Here is a 14,533-nt window from a genome sequence, read left to right as displayed (position 1 = left end):
TCCCTCAGGAAGATCTAAAACTAGAGTTTAGCTTTGGAACGTTATACTGCACGTCTGTCCGCACCGCATGACGTTACAGAGCCAATTTGTATTGGGCAGTAGCAGGCACAGTTTCTTGTGGTGCAATCGGAAGGCTGTCGATTGACTGGGGCGCATCCTCTTTGAACTGTCTTTTGCCCACGCACCGTCTTTACGACGACTTTGCATTCGTTCACTTCTTCTGCGCATGATTCGCTGGTTTCTGACGCCTCGCATTGCGCCAGTGTGTCCAAGCAAGTCTTGCATCTCTTCCCGTTTTGAGCTGGACACGGAAAAAGAGCATAGTGCATACTCGCCCTCTCCAATTTCCCATTTGCATACACACCTTTCGATAGTACGCAGGCTACCAGCAGGATAAAAGCGCCACTCGTGTTCATAGCTTCTGAGGATTTGGACCGATTTCTCTTGCTGTCTCTTCCTTGCATCCAACTTAAATAGGCCTCTCAATCATTGCAAAAGGCCGAGATGTGGTAACCCTCACGAGTTCAACGGTCACAAGATAAACGGATGACCCCGGAGAGAATAAGAGGAGGGTTAGGGTTTTCCCTACTGTACTTTCAATAGATAGGCAAAGTGGTTTGTTTGTTTGTTTATTAACCAAAAAGTGTCCTAAAGTCTGAACGGCATAGAAGTACATTCCCACACGGCAAATTTATTTAGCAGCGTTTGCTGTGACACGGTTAGATGAGTGCAAGAGCGGTCATTAGAGCGACGATCTGATAGCTAGGGAACACAATGAAAGCGAAAGAGGGCGTAGGAGTGGTAGGACTCGTGAGCGGAAACGAAGGAGACGACGACGAAGGGGGCGACGACGAAGGGGACGGCGACGAAGGGGACGACGACGAAGGGGACGGCGAAAGAAGTTCCCTTTTCGTTCCGGAGACGATGACATAGCGAGGAGGGTAGAGATCGTTGCCGCATTCGCCTATAAGCGCGCTGAAATACGTTTCCCCGGGCTCAAAGTCTTGATAGACGTTCGGGGTTAATCCCGTGTTAAGTTGGTAGGTTTCTAGGTCGACAGTGGTGCCGGCTAGGAAGACCTGAAGTGCATTTAGTTTAGAGCAAAACCACATCGAAAAGGAGCACCTTCATTTCGAGGCGTCCTGGTGGAAATGACGCGTGGACTCCGTAGCCCGCGTGTAAATTATCGGCGACGAGCAGAAGTTGTGTGCAGGACTTTTTTGTGCAGAATTCCTTGCTCACGTTTCCATATGCAAGTATTTCTAAACAGCAGTTTAGTTGGCTAGTTTCTCCTCTCTGCACAAGTTACCCGTTCCGTTTTTGCATTCTTCAAGTGCACTGATTGAGAATAGCCAAGACGTGCTACTCGATACGCTGATATTGCTGTTTTTCCAGCAGTTGAAAGTGTATTGAACTTTTTTGTTCACCAAGTCAGCCAGAAGAACACATTTTCCCTCCGCGTACGGAACGTTTCCCGTCACCTTGACCGACTTTTCTAGAGCATGTTTTAAATAGTCTATATCAAATGGAAGTCGACTGCACCTCCAAAATCAGTATGATTTGCGATGAGTGTCTGCCCCTTTTCAATGTATTCGTGCAAGATGATCCATCGTCCGTAGCGAAGTGAGTTCATTGTGTAGTTTTTGACTCTAAATTGACCGCTGCTTCTGACTGTGTTCATTATTATGAGCTCCACTTTGGGAGCGAAGTGGGGGGTAGTGGACGGATTTGGTTGAGGGGCGATTGTCATACGAGCCGGATACTCGTTCGGTAATTTTCCGTTGCCGTAGACAACGAAAAGATTCCACTTGCTCGCTAACAGAAAATTACCAGTCATTGGCTTAGTACTTGGCAAGAAATTTTTGTAGTTGTCAATGTGACGGACTTTATTACTGGGGAAAATCTGCGAAAAACGTATGAGGCCTCCGCCTAGATTCGCACCGTAGAGTTACCTTGAATTCGTAGTCACCTGGTGGTAATAGCGTTCGGTTATATTTGCCCTGTGTAACCCCTTTCCCCAACTGAAACATTTTTTGCAAACGACTATTCACAGCGAAGCAATCTAGAGAGATTTATAGTCAGCGCATTGCGTGACTGTAAAAAATACGATACCCAAACTGTAGCCAATGCTAGCATTGTAGAATATCATTTCTACTTGATCCTTACTGGACTGACTATCGCTCCGTTGAATTAGATCGACTTGTAAACGGCCCTGGGAACTTTGGCTAATTACCAAAGCGCCTTTAGACTCGACACGTCCGGCCACATTGACTCTCTCTAATTTTTAATTAATTACTCAAAGACACTCGCACATCCGCTACCTTACCGTTCCCTTGTGTAACCTCCAATGACGAATTGACCTCAATTAACACACGTTTTGTCTCGTTGTACTTGATGCTAAGAAGCAGATTGCCGTTGTAGTAGACCTTCGCATTGTTAGGACTCGGGAAGACGTTAATGACGTGCACGGTAGCGGTAACGGTAGGCGCAAGACGGGGCTCCAAAGCTGCAGCGATGACGAACTGAGGGGGATAAGCATCGTTCTCGCACTCGCCCATAAGCGCACTGAAATACGTTTGGCGCGGTTGAAAGGGATAATAAACTTCTGGCGTTGTTCCATTTCTGCGAAGAAATTCGACGTCGTCTGCAATTGAATTGTCGTATGGATAGGACTGCGTGTAGTTTAGTTAGTAGGAAGTTTAGGAGGTCTTTTTATGGGGAGCGCACCTTCACTTGGAGTAGTCCGGATGGAAATGCCGCTGTAGCGGCGTAGCCTTCCGCCAGATCTCCGGAAAGAAGCAGAAGTTGTTCGCAGTTTGTTTTGCAAATCTTACTGCTTATGTTTCCGTATCCAATCACATCTAGTACATTGATTAATTAATTAAGCGGAATTCGGTATATGTAGAGAGCATTTTTACTCATTCTACTGCACTTTGTCAGCGAATTCACTATCTTAAGCCAAGACGTAGTGTTAGATATTTGGATATTCCGGTTTTGCCAGCAATCGAATAAGTAATGACTCTTTCGATTAGCGACTTCGGCAAGAAGATAACATTTGCCGTCGACGTACGGAACGTCGCCCTTAACTGTCACTTGACGATCTAGATAGAACGTATTCTCAACGGGTTAAGTCCTCGTAGCGTTTCTACCTCCGAATTTCGTATGAGATACCGTCATAGTGTGCCCCTTTTCGATGTACGTACGCACGACGACCCATTCCCCGTAGCGAAGCGGTTTTGCATATTTTTTGACTCGGAGTCGACCGTTTCTTTTAACGGCGTTCATAATAATTAAATCCACTTCCGGCCCGCGTTGTTGACCAATAGGGGGATCGGGTGGGGGAACGATTTCCATGCGAGCAGGGAACTCGCTTGGAATCTTTCCATTGCCATGGACGATAACCAAGTGAAACTTACTCGTAACCGGAAAATTGCCCCAAACTGTGTTCGTGCTGGACATAGAATTTTTAAAGTCGTCGACGTGGTTGATCTTTTTGTTGGAAAAAACCTGCGGCGTGCGTGCAACAGTTTATGCACGCGACACGTATTCAGAACTTGTTTACCTTGAATTCATAGTCACCTATGGGCACTAGTGTTAGGGCGTAATTGTCTGTTTTGACCCCTTTGCTCAACTGAAACAGTTCGTGGGTTCGAACGTTCACAGCAGAACAATCTAGAAGGAGTATAGAGGACGGACTATTTCCTATTTCCTATCTGTACTCACTCACCCAAACTGTATTTGATACTGGCATCAAAAAATGCCAGCTGGACGTGGCCCGATTGAGAAGCATCAGACAGACGATCGTTCATTTGAATGAGGTCGGCTTGCATGTCGCCTTGATCACTTTGGCTGACGACTAGGGCGGCTTCCGACTCGAGGCGCCGCGTCACATTGACACGTTCTACATATTACGTACTGTATAGAAGGAGACTCGAGTCTGGGGTCCCGCAACGCGATTGCGTATACGACACATCTTCTATGCTAGCAGCAGCCTCTTCTTACCGTTTCCTCGAGCGACTTGAATCGACGAGTTGGGTGGGAGGGTTACGACTTTTGTTTCGTTGTACGATACGTTGATAAGTGGCGCGCCGTTGCCGTCGTAAATCGTGGCGGCAACTCCGTCGGAACTCGTAAAAACGTTGATTATGCGAACGGTCAAGCGCTGTGTCGTCGCACTCGACTGCACACGCCAAACGCATGCTATTATGAGGGTCAGTCGAATGACGTCGCGGGCGAGGATCATTTTTGTCTTTCGGCAACCGGAAGATGTAAATAGAGCCAAAAATATGTTCGCCAAAGAGACCGTTTAGGCTTCGCTCGCTCGGCGCGGACGAGCACGAATGACTCGATCCAAATCCGGTAGTGAACTGTGAATAGACTGTTGACGAGAAGGGGAGGGGCGAATCTTGGGGTGACGCACTGAGGCGATTTGAAAAGAGCTCGTCTTGCAGTGCAGTGGAAGAAATTTTGTTAAATAGTTAGGAGATGAAACATGAGTCATCCCGACTCCATGGAGGTGCTCAATTATTGTTATTATTCACACCAAATTAGTTCTAATGAACCTAAGCCACGACACTGTTGTTACGACAACAAAATCCAGTCAAGATAACAACAGGGAGTCCGAAACTATTTCAACTCCCAATGATTTGATCTGACAATAATTGATTAAACGTTCGTTACCCCGGAGGGGCCTGGGCGTGGATTGGGCCAGGCGCTAAGTGAACCATTGTGCGTACAAGAACAAATACGTCGCCCGCCACAGTCTGCCAAAGCGACGCGCAATCGTTTCAGAACTCATTTTGCCGTCTGACTATAAAAATTCAACCGCTGGGAGCGGGTACGATCTCAACTAACACGCGTCATGCATAGAATAACGAAAGCAAGGTTACCTGCTGGCGCCATGCAATCTGGTTATACGTTTGCGATACTTAGTCAGTATTAAGTCGGTTCTCTGTTAATTGGATCGCTGTAATCTTGTTACTTGGGTGCCGTACGTCTCCGTGGCATGCCTGTACTTTACACACAATTTAGCTAGTTTCCTAAAATCTTCTGATTGTCGATATTGTTGAAGAGATCTTTTTTGACTGGAATCGACGTTAGCAATAAAGCGGGTAACGTCTGACGCTAGATGAATTACAATTACTTTTAGTTCCTTGAACTTTTCTTTTTGTTCAAATTTTCCCCAGTAATGAGCATAGGCCTCATGTATGAGCGACGACGAATCTAACCAAATCACCAATTAGTTCATCTAATTGTTTGTGGTGAGTGTGGCTCACTATGCTTATTCATAAATCCAACATAGAGAAGACGTATAAAGGTTTCAATATCGTCAGACTCAAGACAAATGTTCTCCAACATTTTAACGAGTTCGTCAACTCTTGTGACAATCATTCTGAATTGTCTGCACTCATCTGGTAAAACCTTTTGGTTCGGCACAATATGGCATTGTGCTGTTGACGTCGTCTTCGGAAAATGAACAGCTTTATAAACCGCTTTCGTGAGGATGATGGGTACCACCGACGTCTTCCAGCAGCACTTCATCACCTCGTCTCCCAACTTGTGCAGCTTACCAAAATCACACGTAAGGGCCTTTTTGGTTTTCTCCGCGCAGCCTAGTAGATGTGCTATTAATCTTGGGAGATCTGCAAGTAGGTGATTGATGTTATGTGAGGGTGGTTGATCGCAATTATGACGAATTGTCGGAGGGCCTTTGAAAAGCATCATGATTATTTGTAGGTAATAGAACTCAATCAAACCTGGCTGACTGGACGGGCCCATTGGTTGACGTAAAATCTGTCGCCTTTCTTCAGTCGTCATAATGGGAGGAGAATCTACATGAAGTGTTTATAAACTGCCGAACTTCACGTTCACGGTACGTACCAGGAAAAGAGAAAACCGAGTTTGATGACATCTCGCTATTTGAACCGGAAGTTGAGCTGTTTGCAGCAGCAAGCGCCGGTTGATCATCACCACACGCAGTTTCATACTACCAATATTACTATAAGCTATACGAGAAATAATTTGTCACGGTTTATCTGACCTGATCACTTTCGGTAAGCGTATCCTGTAATTCCCTGCCAGTTTCAAAGACATGCCGCGGCGCTCCTTCGAAAAACCGTAACAGCAACTCAGCGTCGCTAATCAAGGGAATTCAATTAATTAATTAAGCTAGCGGGCGCAACACGTATCTATTATAGCTACTCTAGTACTTGTTTGCTATTGCAGACAAACATTTGAACGCCCAATGATCAAAGCTGTGACCGCTTGAGTCAGCAGCTCTCGGCGGCGAATCTGGCGGCTGGTTAGTTTCCGCTTCGACGAATTCAGGAACGGGAGATTTTTCGAACTCATCGCAAACTTGTCGACACGATTGGCGCATGTTAGGATTACTTTCGATATCCTCCGCCCCCTTTCCAAGCGCCTCTTTTAGCATCGCTTTCCCCAGCTCTCTGAACTGAGAGCGGTGTTCCTTAGATTGGAAATTCGGGGGCTTGCCTGAAATGGCTTTTGGAAGCAATTCAACAAAATTTTCCCAGACGATTTGTCGATTTTCGAGACCGCTACTCGCTCGGCCGAACTGGCATATGATGTGAGCGATAAAGCGATCGCTGCAGTTGTCAATCATTCTACCAATCACTTCATCGATCAGATCTATTTTCTCGGCCATTTTTTACGGTACAAAAAAAGGCGCCCGGATAAGCCTTCGCGGGGACTCGAGTCAGGGGACTTGGACACGGTGGCACGTATTACGGTGAAAACTCATTTTTAACGAGACACCTGCTTTACTAGAAAAACCCCCGTTTAGATAGATAGATAGCGCTGTACAAAGTCAGGGACAGGTGTCAGAGAATCTCCTGGGAGACATCTGATACATCTTGTAGCGCGCGTTGAGCCTGCACGTAGAAATTCCTAATGGCGACCAATCCTCTTCAAGGATCGTCATCGCAGTCTCTAAGGCTCAATCCGAGCAAAGCAGTTTGAGCGGGGCTCCTTTGGGATCCCAACTGGCGTCTCAACTGTCTGCACCGCCTGCAACGGCACCACTTCTTCTCGCAACGTCCCAGCTACCAAAATCAACGGCATCCAGCGGTTCCCTCACTCTCGGAAGCCTCCCCGCGAATCGGGGCTCCCAAATCCAACTCCAAACGAGCACAGCACCACAAGGAGGCCTCAAACTGGGAACAGTCTAGTGCTACTACTGCTACTTCTTGCCATAAAAGGTACCCTCTATAGTCAGTCTTACTTGTCGCGATAAAGGTGGGAGTAGGGGTGGGAGTAGAGGTAGGAGTAGAGGTAATCGCAGACGTACTTTCAGCAGAGATAGTGGCACTCGTGGGGGTCGTAGAGGCCATACTCGTCGTAGGAGCGATAGTAGTTGGATTACTGGTAGTTGGCAGAGGACTACCGGCACACTGATTTCCCTCAGGAAGATCTAAAACTAGAGTTTAGCTTTGGAACGTTATACTGCACGTCTCACCGCATGACGTTACAGAGCCAATTTGTATTGGGCAGTAGCAGGCACAGTTTCTTGTGGTGCAATCGGAAGGCTGTCGATTGACTGGGGTGCATCCTCTTTGAACTATCTTTTGCCCACGCACCGTCTTTACGACGACTTTGCATTCGTTCACTTCTTCTGCGCATGATTCGCTAGTTTCTGACGCCTCGCATTGCGCCAGTGTGTCCAAGCAAGTCTTGCATCTCTTCCCGTTTTGAGCTGGACACGAAAAAGAGCATAGTGCATACTCGCCCTCTCCAATTTCCCATTTGCATACACACCTTTCGATAGTACGCAGGCTACCAGCAGGATAAAAGCGCCACTCGTGTTCATAGCTTCTGAGGATTTGGACCGATTTCTCTTGCTGTCTCTTCCTTGCATCCAACTTAAATAGGCCTCTCAATCATTGCAAAAGGCCGAGATGTGGTAACCTCACGGGTTCAGCGGTCACAGGATAAGCGGATGACCCCGGAGAATAAGGGAATGGCGGGTTCTTCCCTACTGATATGCTGTACTTTCAATAGGCAAAGTGGTTTGTTTGTTTATTAACCAAAAGTGCCCTAAAGTCTGAACGGCATAGAAGTACATTCCCACACGGCAAATAGAGACTTAACAAGATTATTTAGCAGCGTTTGCTGTGACACGGTTAGATGAGTGCAAGAGCGGTCATGAGAGCGACGATCTGGTAGCCAGGGAACACAATGACAGCGAAAGAGGGCGTAGGAGTGGTAGGACTCGTGAGCGGAAACGAAGGGGACGACGACGAAGGTGACGGCGACGACGAAGGTGACGGCGACGACGAAGGGGACGACGACGACGAAGGTGACGGCGACGAAGGGGACGACGACGAAGGGGACGACGACGAAGGGGACGGCGACGACGAAGGTGACGGCGACGAAGGGGACGACGACGAAGAGGACGACGACGAAGGGGACGGCGACGAAGGGGACGACGACGAAGGGGACGGCGAAGGAAGTTCCCTTTTCGTTCCGGAGACGATGACATAGCGAGGAGGGTAGAGATCGTTGCCGCATTCGCCTATAAGCGCGCTGAAATACGTTTCCCCGGGCTCAAAGTCTTGATAGACGTTCGGGGTTAATCCCGTGTTAAGTTGGTAGGTTTCTAGGTCGACAGTGGTGCCGGCTAGGAAGACCTGAAGTGCATTTAGTTTAGAGCAAAACCACATCGAAAAGGAGCACCTTCATTTCGAGGCGTCCCGGTGGAAATGACGCGTAGACTCCGTAGCCCGCGTGTAAATTACCGGCGACGAGCAGAAGTTGTGTGCAGGGTTTTTCTGTGCAGAATTCCTTGCTCACGTTACCATATGCAAGTATTTCTAAACAGCAGTTTAGTTGGCTAGTTCCTCCTCTCTGCACAAGTTACCCGTTCCGCTTTTTCCGCCGCATACTTCGAGTACACTCATTGAGAATAACCAAGACGTGTTACTCGATACGCTGATGTTGCTGTTTTGCCAGCAATTAAAAGTGTAATGAACTTTTTTATTCACCAAGTCAGCCACAAGAACACATTTTCCCTCCGCGTACGGAACGTTTCCCGTCACCTTGACCGACTGATCTAGAGCATTTACATTTTTTTAAAATCGTTTAGTCTATCGAAACGAAGTCGACTGCACCTCCAAAATCGGTATGATGTGCGATGAGTGTCTGCCCCTTTTCAATGTATTCGTGCAAGATGATCCATCGTCCGTAGCGAAGTGAATTCATTGTGTAGTTTTTGACTCTAAATAGACCACTGCTTCTGACTGTGTTCATTATTATGAGCTCCACTTTGGGAGCAAAGTGGGGGGTAGTGGACGGATTTGGTTGAGGGGCGATTGTCATACGAGCCGGATACTCGTTCGGTAATTTTCCGTTGCCGTAGACAACGAAAAGATTCCACTTGCTCGCTAACGGAAAATTACCAGTAATCGGCTTAGTACTTGGCAAGAAATTTTTGTAGTTGTCAATGTGACGGACTTTATTACTGGGAAAAATCTGCGAAAAACGTATGAGGCCTCCGCCTAGATTCGCACCATAGAGTTACCTTGAATTCGTAGTCACCTGGTGGTAATAGCGTTCGGTTATAATTGCCCTGTGTAACCCCTTTCCCCAATTGAAACATTTTTTGCAAACGACTATTCACAGCGAAGCAATCTAGAGAGATTTATAGTCAGTGCATTGCGTGACTGTAAAAAATACGATACCCAAACTGTAGCCAATGCTAGCATTGTAGAATATCATTTCTACTTGATCCTGACTGGACTGACTATCGCTCCGTTGAATTAGATCGACTTGTAAACGGCCCTGGGAACTTTGGCTAATTACCAAAGCGCCTTTGGACTCGACACGTCCGGCCACATTGACTCTCTCTAATTTTTAATCACTCAAAGACACTCGCACATCCGTTTCCTTACCGTTCCCTTGTGTAACCTCCAATGACGAATTGACCTCAATTAGCACACGTTTTGTCTCGTTGTACTTGATGCTAAGTAGCAGATTGCCGTTGTAGTAGACCTTCGCATTGTTAGGACTCGGGAAAACGTTAATGACGTGCACGGTAGCGGTAGGCGCAAGACGGGGCGCCAAAGCTGCAGCGATGACGAACTGAGGGGGATAAGCATCGTTCTCGCACTCGCCCATAAGCGCACTGAAATACGTTTGGCGCGGCTGAAAGGGATAATAAACTTCTGGCGTTGTTCCATTTCTGCTAAGAAATTCGACGTCGTCTGCAATTGAATTGTCGTATGGATAGGACTGCGTGTAGTTTAGTTAGTAGGAAGTTTAGGAGGTATTTTTTATGGGGAGCGCACCTTCACTTGGAGTAGTCCGGATGGAAATGCCGCTCTAGTGGCGTAGCCTTCCTCCAGATCTCCGGAAAGAAGCAGAAGTTGTTCGCAGTTTGTTTTGCAAATCTTACTGCTTATGTTTCCGTATCCAATCACATCTAGTACATTAATTGAGCGGAATTCGGTATATGTAGAGAGCATTTTTACTCATTCTACTGCACTTTGTCAACGAATTCACTATCAGAAGCCAAGACGTAGTGTTAGATATTTGGATATTCCGGTTTTGCCAGCAATCGAATATGAAATGACTCTTTCGATTAACGACTTCGGCAAGAAGATAACATTTGCCGTCGACGTACGGAACGTCGCCCTTAACTGTCACTTGACGATCTAGATAGAACGTATTCTCAACGGGTTAAGTCCTCGTAGCGTTTCTACCTCCGAATTTCGTATGAGATACCGTAATAGTGTGCCCCTTTTCGATGTACGTACGCACGACGACCCATTCCCCGTAGCGAAGCGGTTTTGCATATTTTTTGACTCGGAGTCGACCGTTTCTTTTAACGGCGTTCATAATAATTAAATCCACTTCCGGCCCGCGTTGTTGACCGATAGGGGGATCGGGTGGGGGAACGATTTCCATGCGAGCAGGGAACTCGCTTGGAATCTTTCCGTTGCCATGGATGATAATCAAGTGAAACTTACTCGTAACCGGAAGATTGCCCCAAACTGTGTTCGTGCTGGACATAGAATTTTTAAAGTCGTCGACGTGGTTGACCATTTTGTTGGGAAAAACCTGCGGCGTGCGTGCAACAGTTTATTCACGCGACACGTATTCAGAACTTTGTTTACCTTGAATTCATAGTCACCTATGGGCACTAGTGTTAGGGCGTAATTGTCTGTTTTGACCCCTTTGCTCAACTGAAACATTTCGTGGGTTCGAACGTTCACAGCAGAACAATCTAGAAGGAGTATAGAGGACGGACTATTTCCTATTTCCTATCTGTACTCACTCACCCAAACTGTATTTGATACTGGCATCAAAAAATGCCAGCTGGACGTGGCCCGATTGAGAAGCATCAGACAGACGATCGTTCATTTGAATGAGGTCGGCTTGCATGTCGCCTTGATCACTTTGGCTGACGACTAGGGCGGCTTCCGACTCGAGGCGCCGCGTCACATTGACACGTTCTACATATTACGCACAATAGAGCTTGCAAGGAGACTCTAGTCTGGGCTGCAATGAGGTCCGCCACCGCAACGCGATTGCGTATACGATACAGCTTCTAGAAGCAGCCTCTTCTTACCGTTTCCTCGAGCGACTTGAATCGACGAGTTGAGTGGGAGGGTTACGACTTTTGTTTCGTTGTACGATACGTTGATAAGTGGCGCGCCGTTGCCGTCGTAAATCGTGGCGGCAACTCCGTCGGAACTCGGAAAAACGTTGATTATGCGAACGGTCAAGCGCTGCGTCGCACTCGACTGCACGCGCCAAACGCATGCCATTATGAGGGTCAGTAGTCGAATGACGCCGCGGGCGAGGGTCATTTTTGTCTTTCGGCAACCGGAAGATGTAAATAGGGCCAAAAAAATATGTTCGCTAAAGAGACCGTTTAGGCTGCGCTCGCTCGGCGCGGACGAGCACGAATGACTCGATCCAAATCCGGTAGCGAACTGTGAATAGACTGTTCTTGGCACGGACTCGTCGCCGAGGCTGACGAGCGAAGGGGAGGGGCGAATCTTGGGCGGACGCACTAATGAGGCGATTTGAAAAGAGCTCGTCTTGCAGTGCAGTGGAAGAAATTTTGTTAAATAGTTAGGAGATGAAACATGAGTCATCCCGACTCCATGGAGGTGCTCAATTATTGTTATTATTCACACCAAATTAGTTCTAATGAACCTAAGCCAGGACACTGTTGTTACGACAACAAAATCCAGTCAAGATAACAACAGGGAGTCCGAAACTATTTCAACTCCCAATGATTTGATCTGACAATAATTGATTAGGCGTTCGTGACACCGGAGGGCGTGGATTGGGGTATAGGCGCTAAGTGAACTATCGTGCGTACAAGAACAAATACGTCGCCGCCACAGACTGCCAAAGCGATGCGCTTAAATTTCGCGGTAAGCTCAAAAACCGCGAATTAATTTCCCGACCCACAAAGTAGTCTAAGCGGGGCTCCTTTTGGGATCCCAACTAGCGTCTCAATGGTTCTGTTAGCTTCTACTTGAGTTCATATAGCGGCCACCGTACGTAACAATGTGCGAAGTGCATGGGCGAAACTTTGAGGACAAGCATCATTTTAGATCACTTATTGCGTCACAGAACGATACATTGATGAAGCAACTTGAAATACTTTGCAAAGAGACAATATTTCGGCCAATTAATTAAATAATTAAATAATTAACCTTAATCTCTTGTCACTTGGGTGTCGTACATATGGCACTCGAGTAAGCTGCACACATTTGAAACAGTTGCTTAAAATCATCGAGCTGGTTATATTGCTGAAAAGATTTCTCTTTTCTGGAAGCGGCGCACGTAATAAATTCGACAACGTCAGACGCCAGCTCCTCTAGGGCACTTTGTATTTGCCTGAAGTCGGCTTTTCTTTCCTTTGAATGAAGGCTATCCCAGCAATGACCCCAGGCTTTAGATACGTTTTTCTTCGGATCTAACAAAAACCCCAATTTATTTATTTATTTATTTATTTATTGTGTAGATGGCCTTTCACCATAATGTTCTTTAACAAACGTGATGTACAGGATATGTTGAAAGTTGACTAACTCTTCAGGCGCAAGCCAAAGCTCCTTCACCTTTTCGGCAAGCTCTTTACGAATTTTTGTGATGAGCGTTCCGAATCTGCATTCTGTGCAGCACTCATCGAGCAACCAAAACTCTCGCTGCTCCACAACATGGTTTTGGGCGACGGGCGTCGCAGCAGAAGAGTGAACAGATTCGTAAACAGCTTTGAGGAGGATGATAGGTATCGCTGACGTCTTCCAGCAGAGGTTCAGCACTTCGCTTCTCAACTTGTGCAGGTTACCGAACTCCCATCTTAGAAACATCTCGGCGTTCTTCGCGTGACGTAGTAGATAGGATATCAGTTTTTGAGGATCGGGGGGAGGCCGTATATCTTGATGTTCACTGCAATAAAGTGGAGTCGTTGAAAGGCCTTTGAAAAGTGTTACAACAAAATTGATTTGAATGATATATTGCTGGCACACCTGAGCGGGTTGATGGTGAAAACTCTACCCGAAGCTTTTCCTGCGTCGTCATGGACGCCGGACTCGGCTGAGAATCAATGTGAACCAGTTGTCGAGCGTCAGGTGTACGCGGCTGTGTTGTGCCTATATTGCCATCAGGATCCGATCGAGACGGCTATTATCAACTAGCTTCAAGTAAATGTATCGTACACGGATTCTCTCTGTTCACCTCAGCGCTACACGTAGTAGAAGCCTCGTCCCAGTCTCTCTCTCGATCATCCATCGCCGTATCCGCACTGGCAGCTAATTGTTTGTCCATGACACTGTCAGGATGATCGTGCGGCACCGTGACTCCGAGAAGTTCCAACAGCTTCTTGGGGTTTCTGTATTACAATCGGAATTTCACTAAACGCATGCAACGTTATTACTATATAGTAATACCGGTTCGCCATTGCAGTTAGACAACACAGCACCCAATGATCGCACTGGCGGGTTGAAGCTTTTGGCTGCTGTCTACTCTTGTCCGCAGGGATGAGGCCTTTTTCGAGCTCTTCGCGGCGAACTTGAGTACTTTCGATATGGCCCTCGGCCCCGCGGACCTCAGTTAGGATCATCTCCTTTAGCATCATTTCCCCCAGCTCTCTGAACTGAGAATGGAATTTCTCGGCCTGGGGCTTTCCTGAAATAATCCTGGAAAGCGATTCATCGAAATTTTTCCAATCAATGTCATGTTGACCACCGCTACTACTCAACGCGCATTGTATGACTTTAGCGATAAGGCGATTGCTGCAGCCTTCGATTTTTTCAGCGATTAGACGATTCATTTTTCAGCAAAACCAAGGATCGAGCCTGACCAAGCTAGGGGACTCAAGGGACTCGGGCACGTGTCACTGTGACGTGGTGATCGAGTAACAAAAATACTTACGTTTTAATTAAAAAGACTCCTGTACAAAGTCAGGGACAGGTCATTGTGAATGTCAGGTGTTTGCCGCAGATGTCATGGCAGCTACAGGTATATGATAGCAGCTCGGCAATTATTTGTAGACTAC

The 14,533-nt window shown here is 46.9% G+C and overlaps 4 protein-coding genes and 2 long non-coding RNA genes across 8 annotated transcripts; 1 reads left to right on the top strand and 5 right to left on the bottom strand.

Moving 5' to 3' along the window:
- Positions 1 to 613: 613 nt before the first annotated feature.
- LOC136198446 (uncharacterized) lies at positions 614 to 4,339 on the bottom strand. Its single transcript, XM_065988388.1, has 13 exons — positions 4,003 to 4,339; positions 3,728 to 3,901; positions 3,563 to 3,672; positions 3,150 to 3,507; positions 2,919 to 3,101; positions 2,728 to 2,861; positions 2,327 to 2,672; positions 2,113 to 2,277; positions 1,953 to 2,062; positions 1,543 to 1,903; positions 1,310 to 1,495; positions 1,126 to 1,262; positions 614 to 1,079 (listed from the first exon to the last, which is right to left on the bottom strand). The coding sequence occupies exons 1-13, from the start codon at positions 4,241 to 4,243 to the stop codon at positions 720 to 722; spliced, it is 2,865 nt and encodes a 954-aa protein (XP_065844460.1). The 5' UTR covers positions 4,244 to 4,339; the 3' UTR covers positions 614 to 719.
- A 395-nt stretch (positions 4,340 to 4,734) lies between these two features.
- Positions 4,735 to 6,877, bottom strand: LOC136198451 (uncharacterized). Its single transcript, XM_065988394.1, has 6 exons — positions 6,210 to 6,877; positions 6,041 to 6,137; positions 5,881 to 5,986; positions 5,757 to 5,831; positions 5,277 to 5,708; positions 4,735 to 5,223 (listed from the first exon to the last, which is right to left on the bottom strand). Exons 1-6 carry the CDS (start codon positions 6,665 to 6,667, stop codon positions 4,955 to 4,957), a joined length of 1,437 nt encoding a protein of 478 aa, XP_065844466.1. The 5' UTR covers positions 6,668 to 6,877; the 3' UTR covers positions 4,735 to 4,954.
- LOC136198458 (uncharacterized) lies at positions 6,842 to 12,995 on the top strand. The gene is made up of 3 exons (XR_010672815.1): positions 6,842 to 8,263; positions 8,333 to 12,134; positions 12,190 to 12,995. It is a non-coding gene; the product is annotated as an uncharacterized lncRNA (long non-coding RNA).
- LOC136198459 (uncharacterized) lies at positions 7,320 to 7,937 on the bottom strand. The gene is made up of 3 exons (XR_010672816.1): positions 7,777 to 7,937; positions 7,478 to 7,714; positions 7,320 to 7,432 (listed from the first exon to the last, which is right to left on the bottom strand). It is a non-coding gene; the product is annotated as an uncharacterized lncRNA (long non-coding RNA).
- LOC136198445 (uncharacterized) lies at positions 8,021 to 11,933 on the bottom strand. Its single transcript, XM_065988387.1, has 13 exons — positions 11,588 to 11,933; positions 11,298 to 11,471; positions 11,133 to 11,242; positions 10,719 to 11,076; positions 10,488 to 10,670; positions 10,305 to 10,438; positions 9,909 to 10,248; positions 9,699 to 9,863; positions 9,539 to 9,648; positions 9,129 to 9,489; positions 8,879 to 9,070; positions 8,695 to 8,831; positions 8,021 to 8,648 (listed from the first exon to the last, which is right to left on the bottom strand). Exons 1-13 carry the CDS (start codon positions 11,826 to 11,828, stop codon positions 8,142 to 8,144), a joined length of 3,012 nt encoding a protein of 1,003 aa, XP_065844459.1. The 5' UTR covers positions 11,829 to 11,933; the 3' UTR covers positions 8,021 to 8,141.
- On the bottom strand, positions 12,578 to 14,510 carry LOC136198452 (uncharacterized). Of its 3 annotated transcripts, none has more exons than XM_065988397.1 (6): positions 14,410 to 14,510; positions 13,926 to 14,174; positions 13,714 to 13,867; positions 13,506 to 13,659; positions 13,013 to 13,453; positions 12,578 to 12,952 (listed from the first exon to the last, which is right to left on the bottom strand). In XM_065988397.1, exons 2-6 carry the CDS (start codon positions 14,111 to 14,113, stop codon positions 12,702 to 12,704), a joined length of 1,188 nt encoding a protein of 395 aa, XP_065844469.1. In that variant the 5' UTR covers positions 14,114 to 14,174; positions 14,410 to 14,510; the 3' UTR covers positions 12,578 to 12,701. The 3 variants fall into 3 exon arrangements, with proteins under 3 accessions (XP_065844469.1, XP_065844467.1, XP_065844468.1); XM_065988395.1 differs by having other exon boundaries at positions 13,926 to 14,359; positions 14,410 to 14,497; XM_065988396.1 differs by lacking the exon at positions 14,410 to 14,510 and having other exon boundaries at positions 12,578 to 12,636; positions 12,690 to 12,952; positions 13,926 to 14,400.
- Between the last annotated feature and the right edge of the window lie 23 nt (positions 14,511 to 14,533).

This window comes from Oscarella lobularis, chromosome 19 (assembly GCF_947507565.1).
Source record: "Oscarella lobularis chromosome 19, ooOscLobu1.1, whole genome shotgun sequence".
In the NCBI taxonomy this organism is placed as follows: Eukaryota; Metazoa; Porifera; class Homoscleromorpha; order Homosclerophorida; family Oscarellidae; genus Oscarella; species Oscarella lobularis.
This window is presented reverse-complemented; position numbering and strand designations above follow the sequence as displayed.

Excerpts from the sequence above, each read along its gene's own strand:
- LOC136198446 (XM_065988388.1), bottom strand. The coding sequence starts at position 4,243 with ATGATCCTCGCCCGCGACGTCATTCGACTGACCCTCATAATAGCATGC. Across the intron at positions 3,673-3,727 it reads CAGTATCAAATACAGTTTGG|ATTGTTCTGCTGTGAACGTT; the intron begins GTGAGTGAGTAC and ends TACTCCTTCTAG. Across the intron at positions 1,263-1,309 it reads AGAATGCAAAAACGGAACGG|AAATACTTGCATATGGAAAC; the intron begins GTAACTTGTGCA and ends ACTGCTGTTTAG.
- LOC136198451 (XM_065988394.1), bottom strand. The coding sequence starts at position 6,667 with ATGGCCGAGAAAATAGATCTGATCGATGAAGTGATTGGTAGAATGATT. Across the intron at positions 6,138-6,209 it reads TTGTCTGCAATAGCAAACAA|CGACGCTGAGTTGCTGTTAC; the intron begins GTACTAGAGTAG and ends TCCCTTGATTAG. Across the intron at positions 5,832-5,880 it reads CTCGGTTTTCTCTTTTCCTG|ATTCTCCTCCCATTATGACG; the intron begins GTACGTACCGTG and ends CACTTCATGTAG.
- LOC136198445 (XM_065988387.1), bottom strand. The coding sequence starts at position 11,828 with ATGACCCTCGCCCGCGGCGTCATTCGACTACTGACCCTCATAATGGCA. Across the intron at positions 11,077-11,132 it reads TAGGTGACTATGAATTCAAG|GTTTTTCCCAACAAAATGGT; the intron begins GTAAACAAAGTT and ends CGCACGCCGCAG. Across the intron at positions 9,864-9,908 it reads GGAGGTTACACAAGGGAACG|AGAGAGTCAATGTGGCCGGA; the intron begins GTAAGGAAACGG and ends ATTAAAAATTAG.
- LOC136198452 (XM_065988395.1), bottom strand. The coding sequence starts at position 14,308 with ATGAATCGTCTAATCGCTGAAAAAATCGAAGGCTGCAGCAATCGCCTT. Across the intron at positions 13,868-13,925 it reads CTAACTGCAATGGCGAACCG|AAACCCCAAGAAGCTGTTGG; the intron begins GTATTACTATAT and ends ATTGTAATACAG. Across the intron at positions 12,953-13,012 it reads GTTTGTTAAAGAACATTATG|ATCCGAAGAAAAACGTATCT; the intron begins GTGAAAGGCCAT and ends GGTTTTTGTTAG.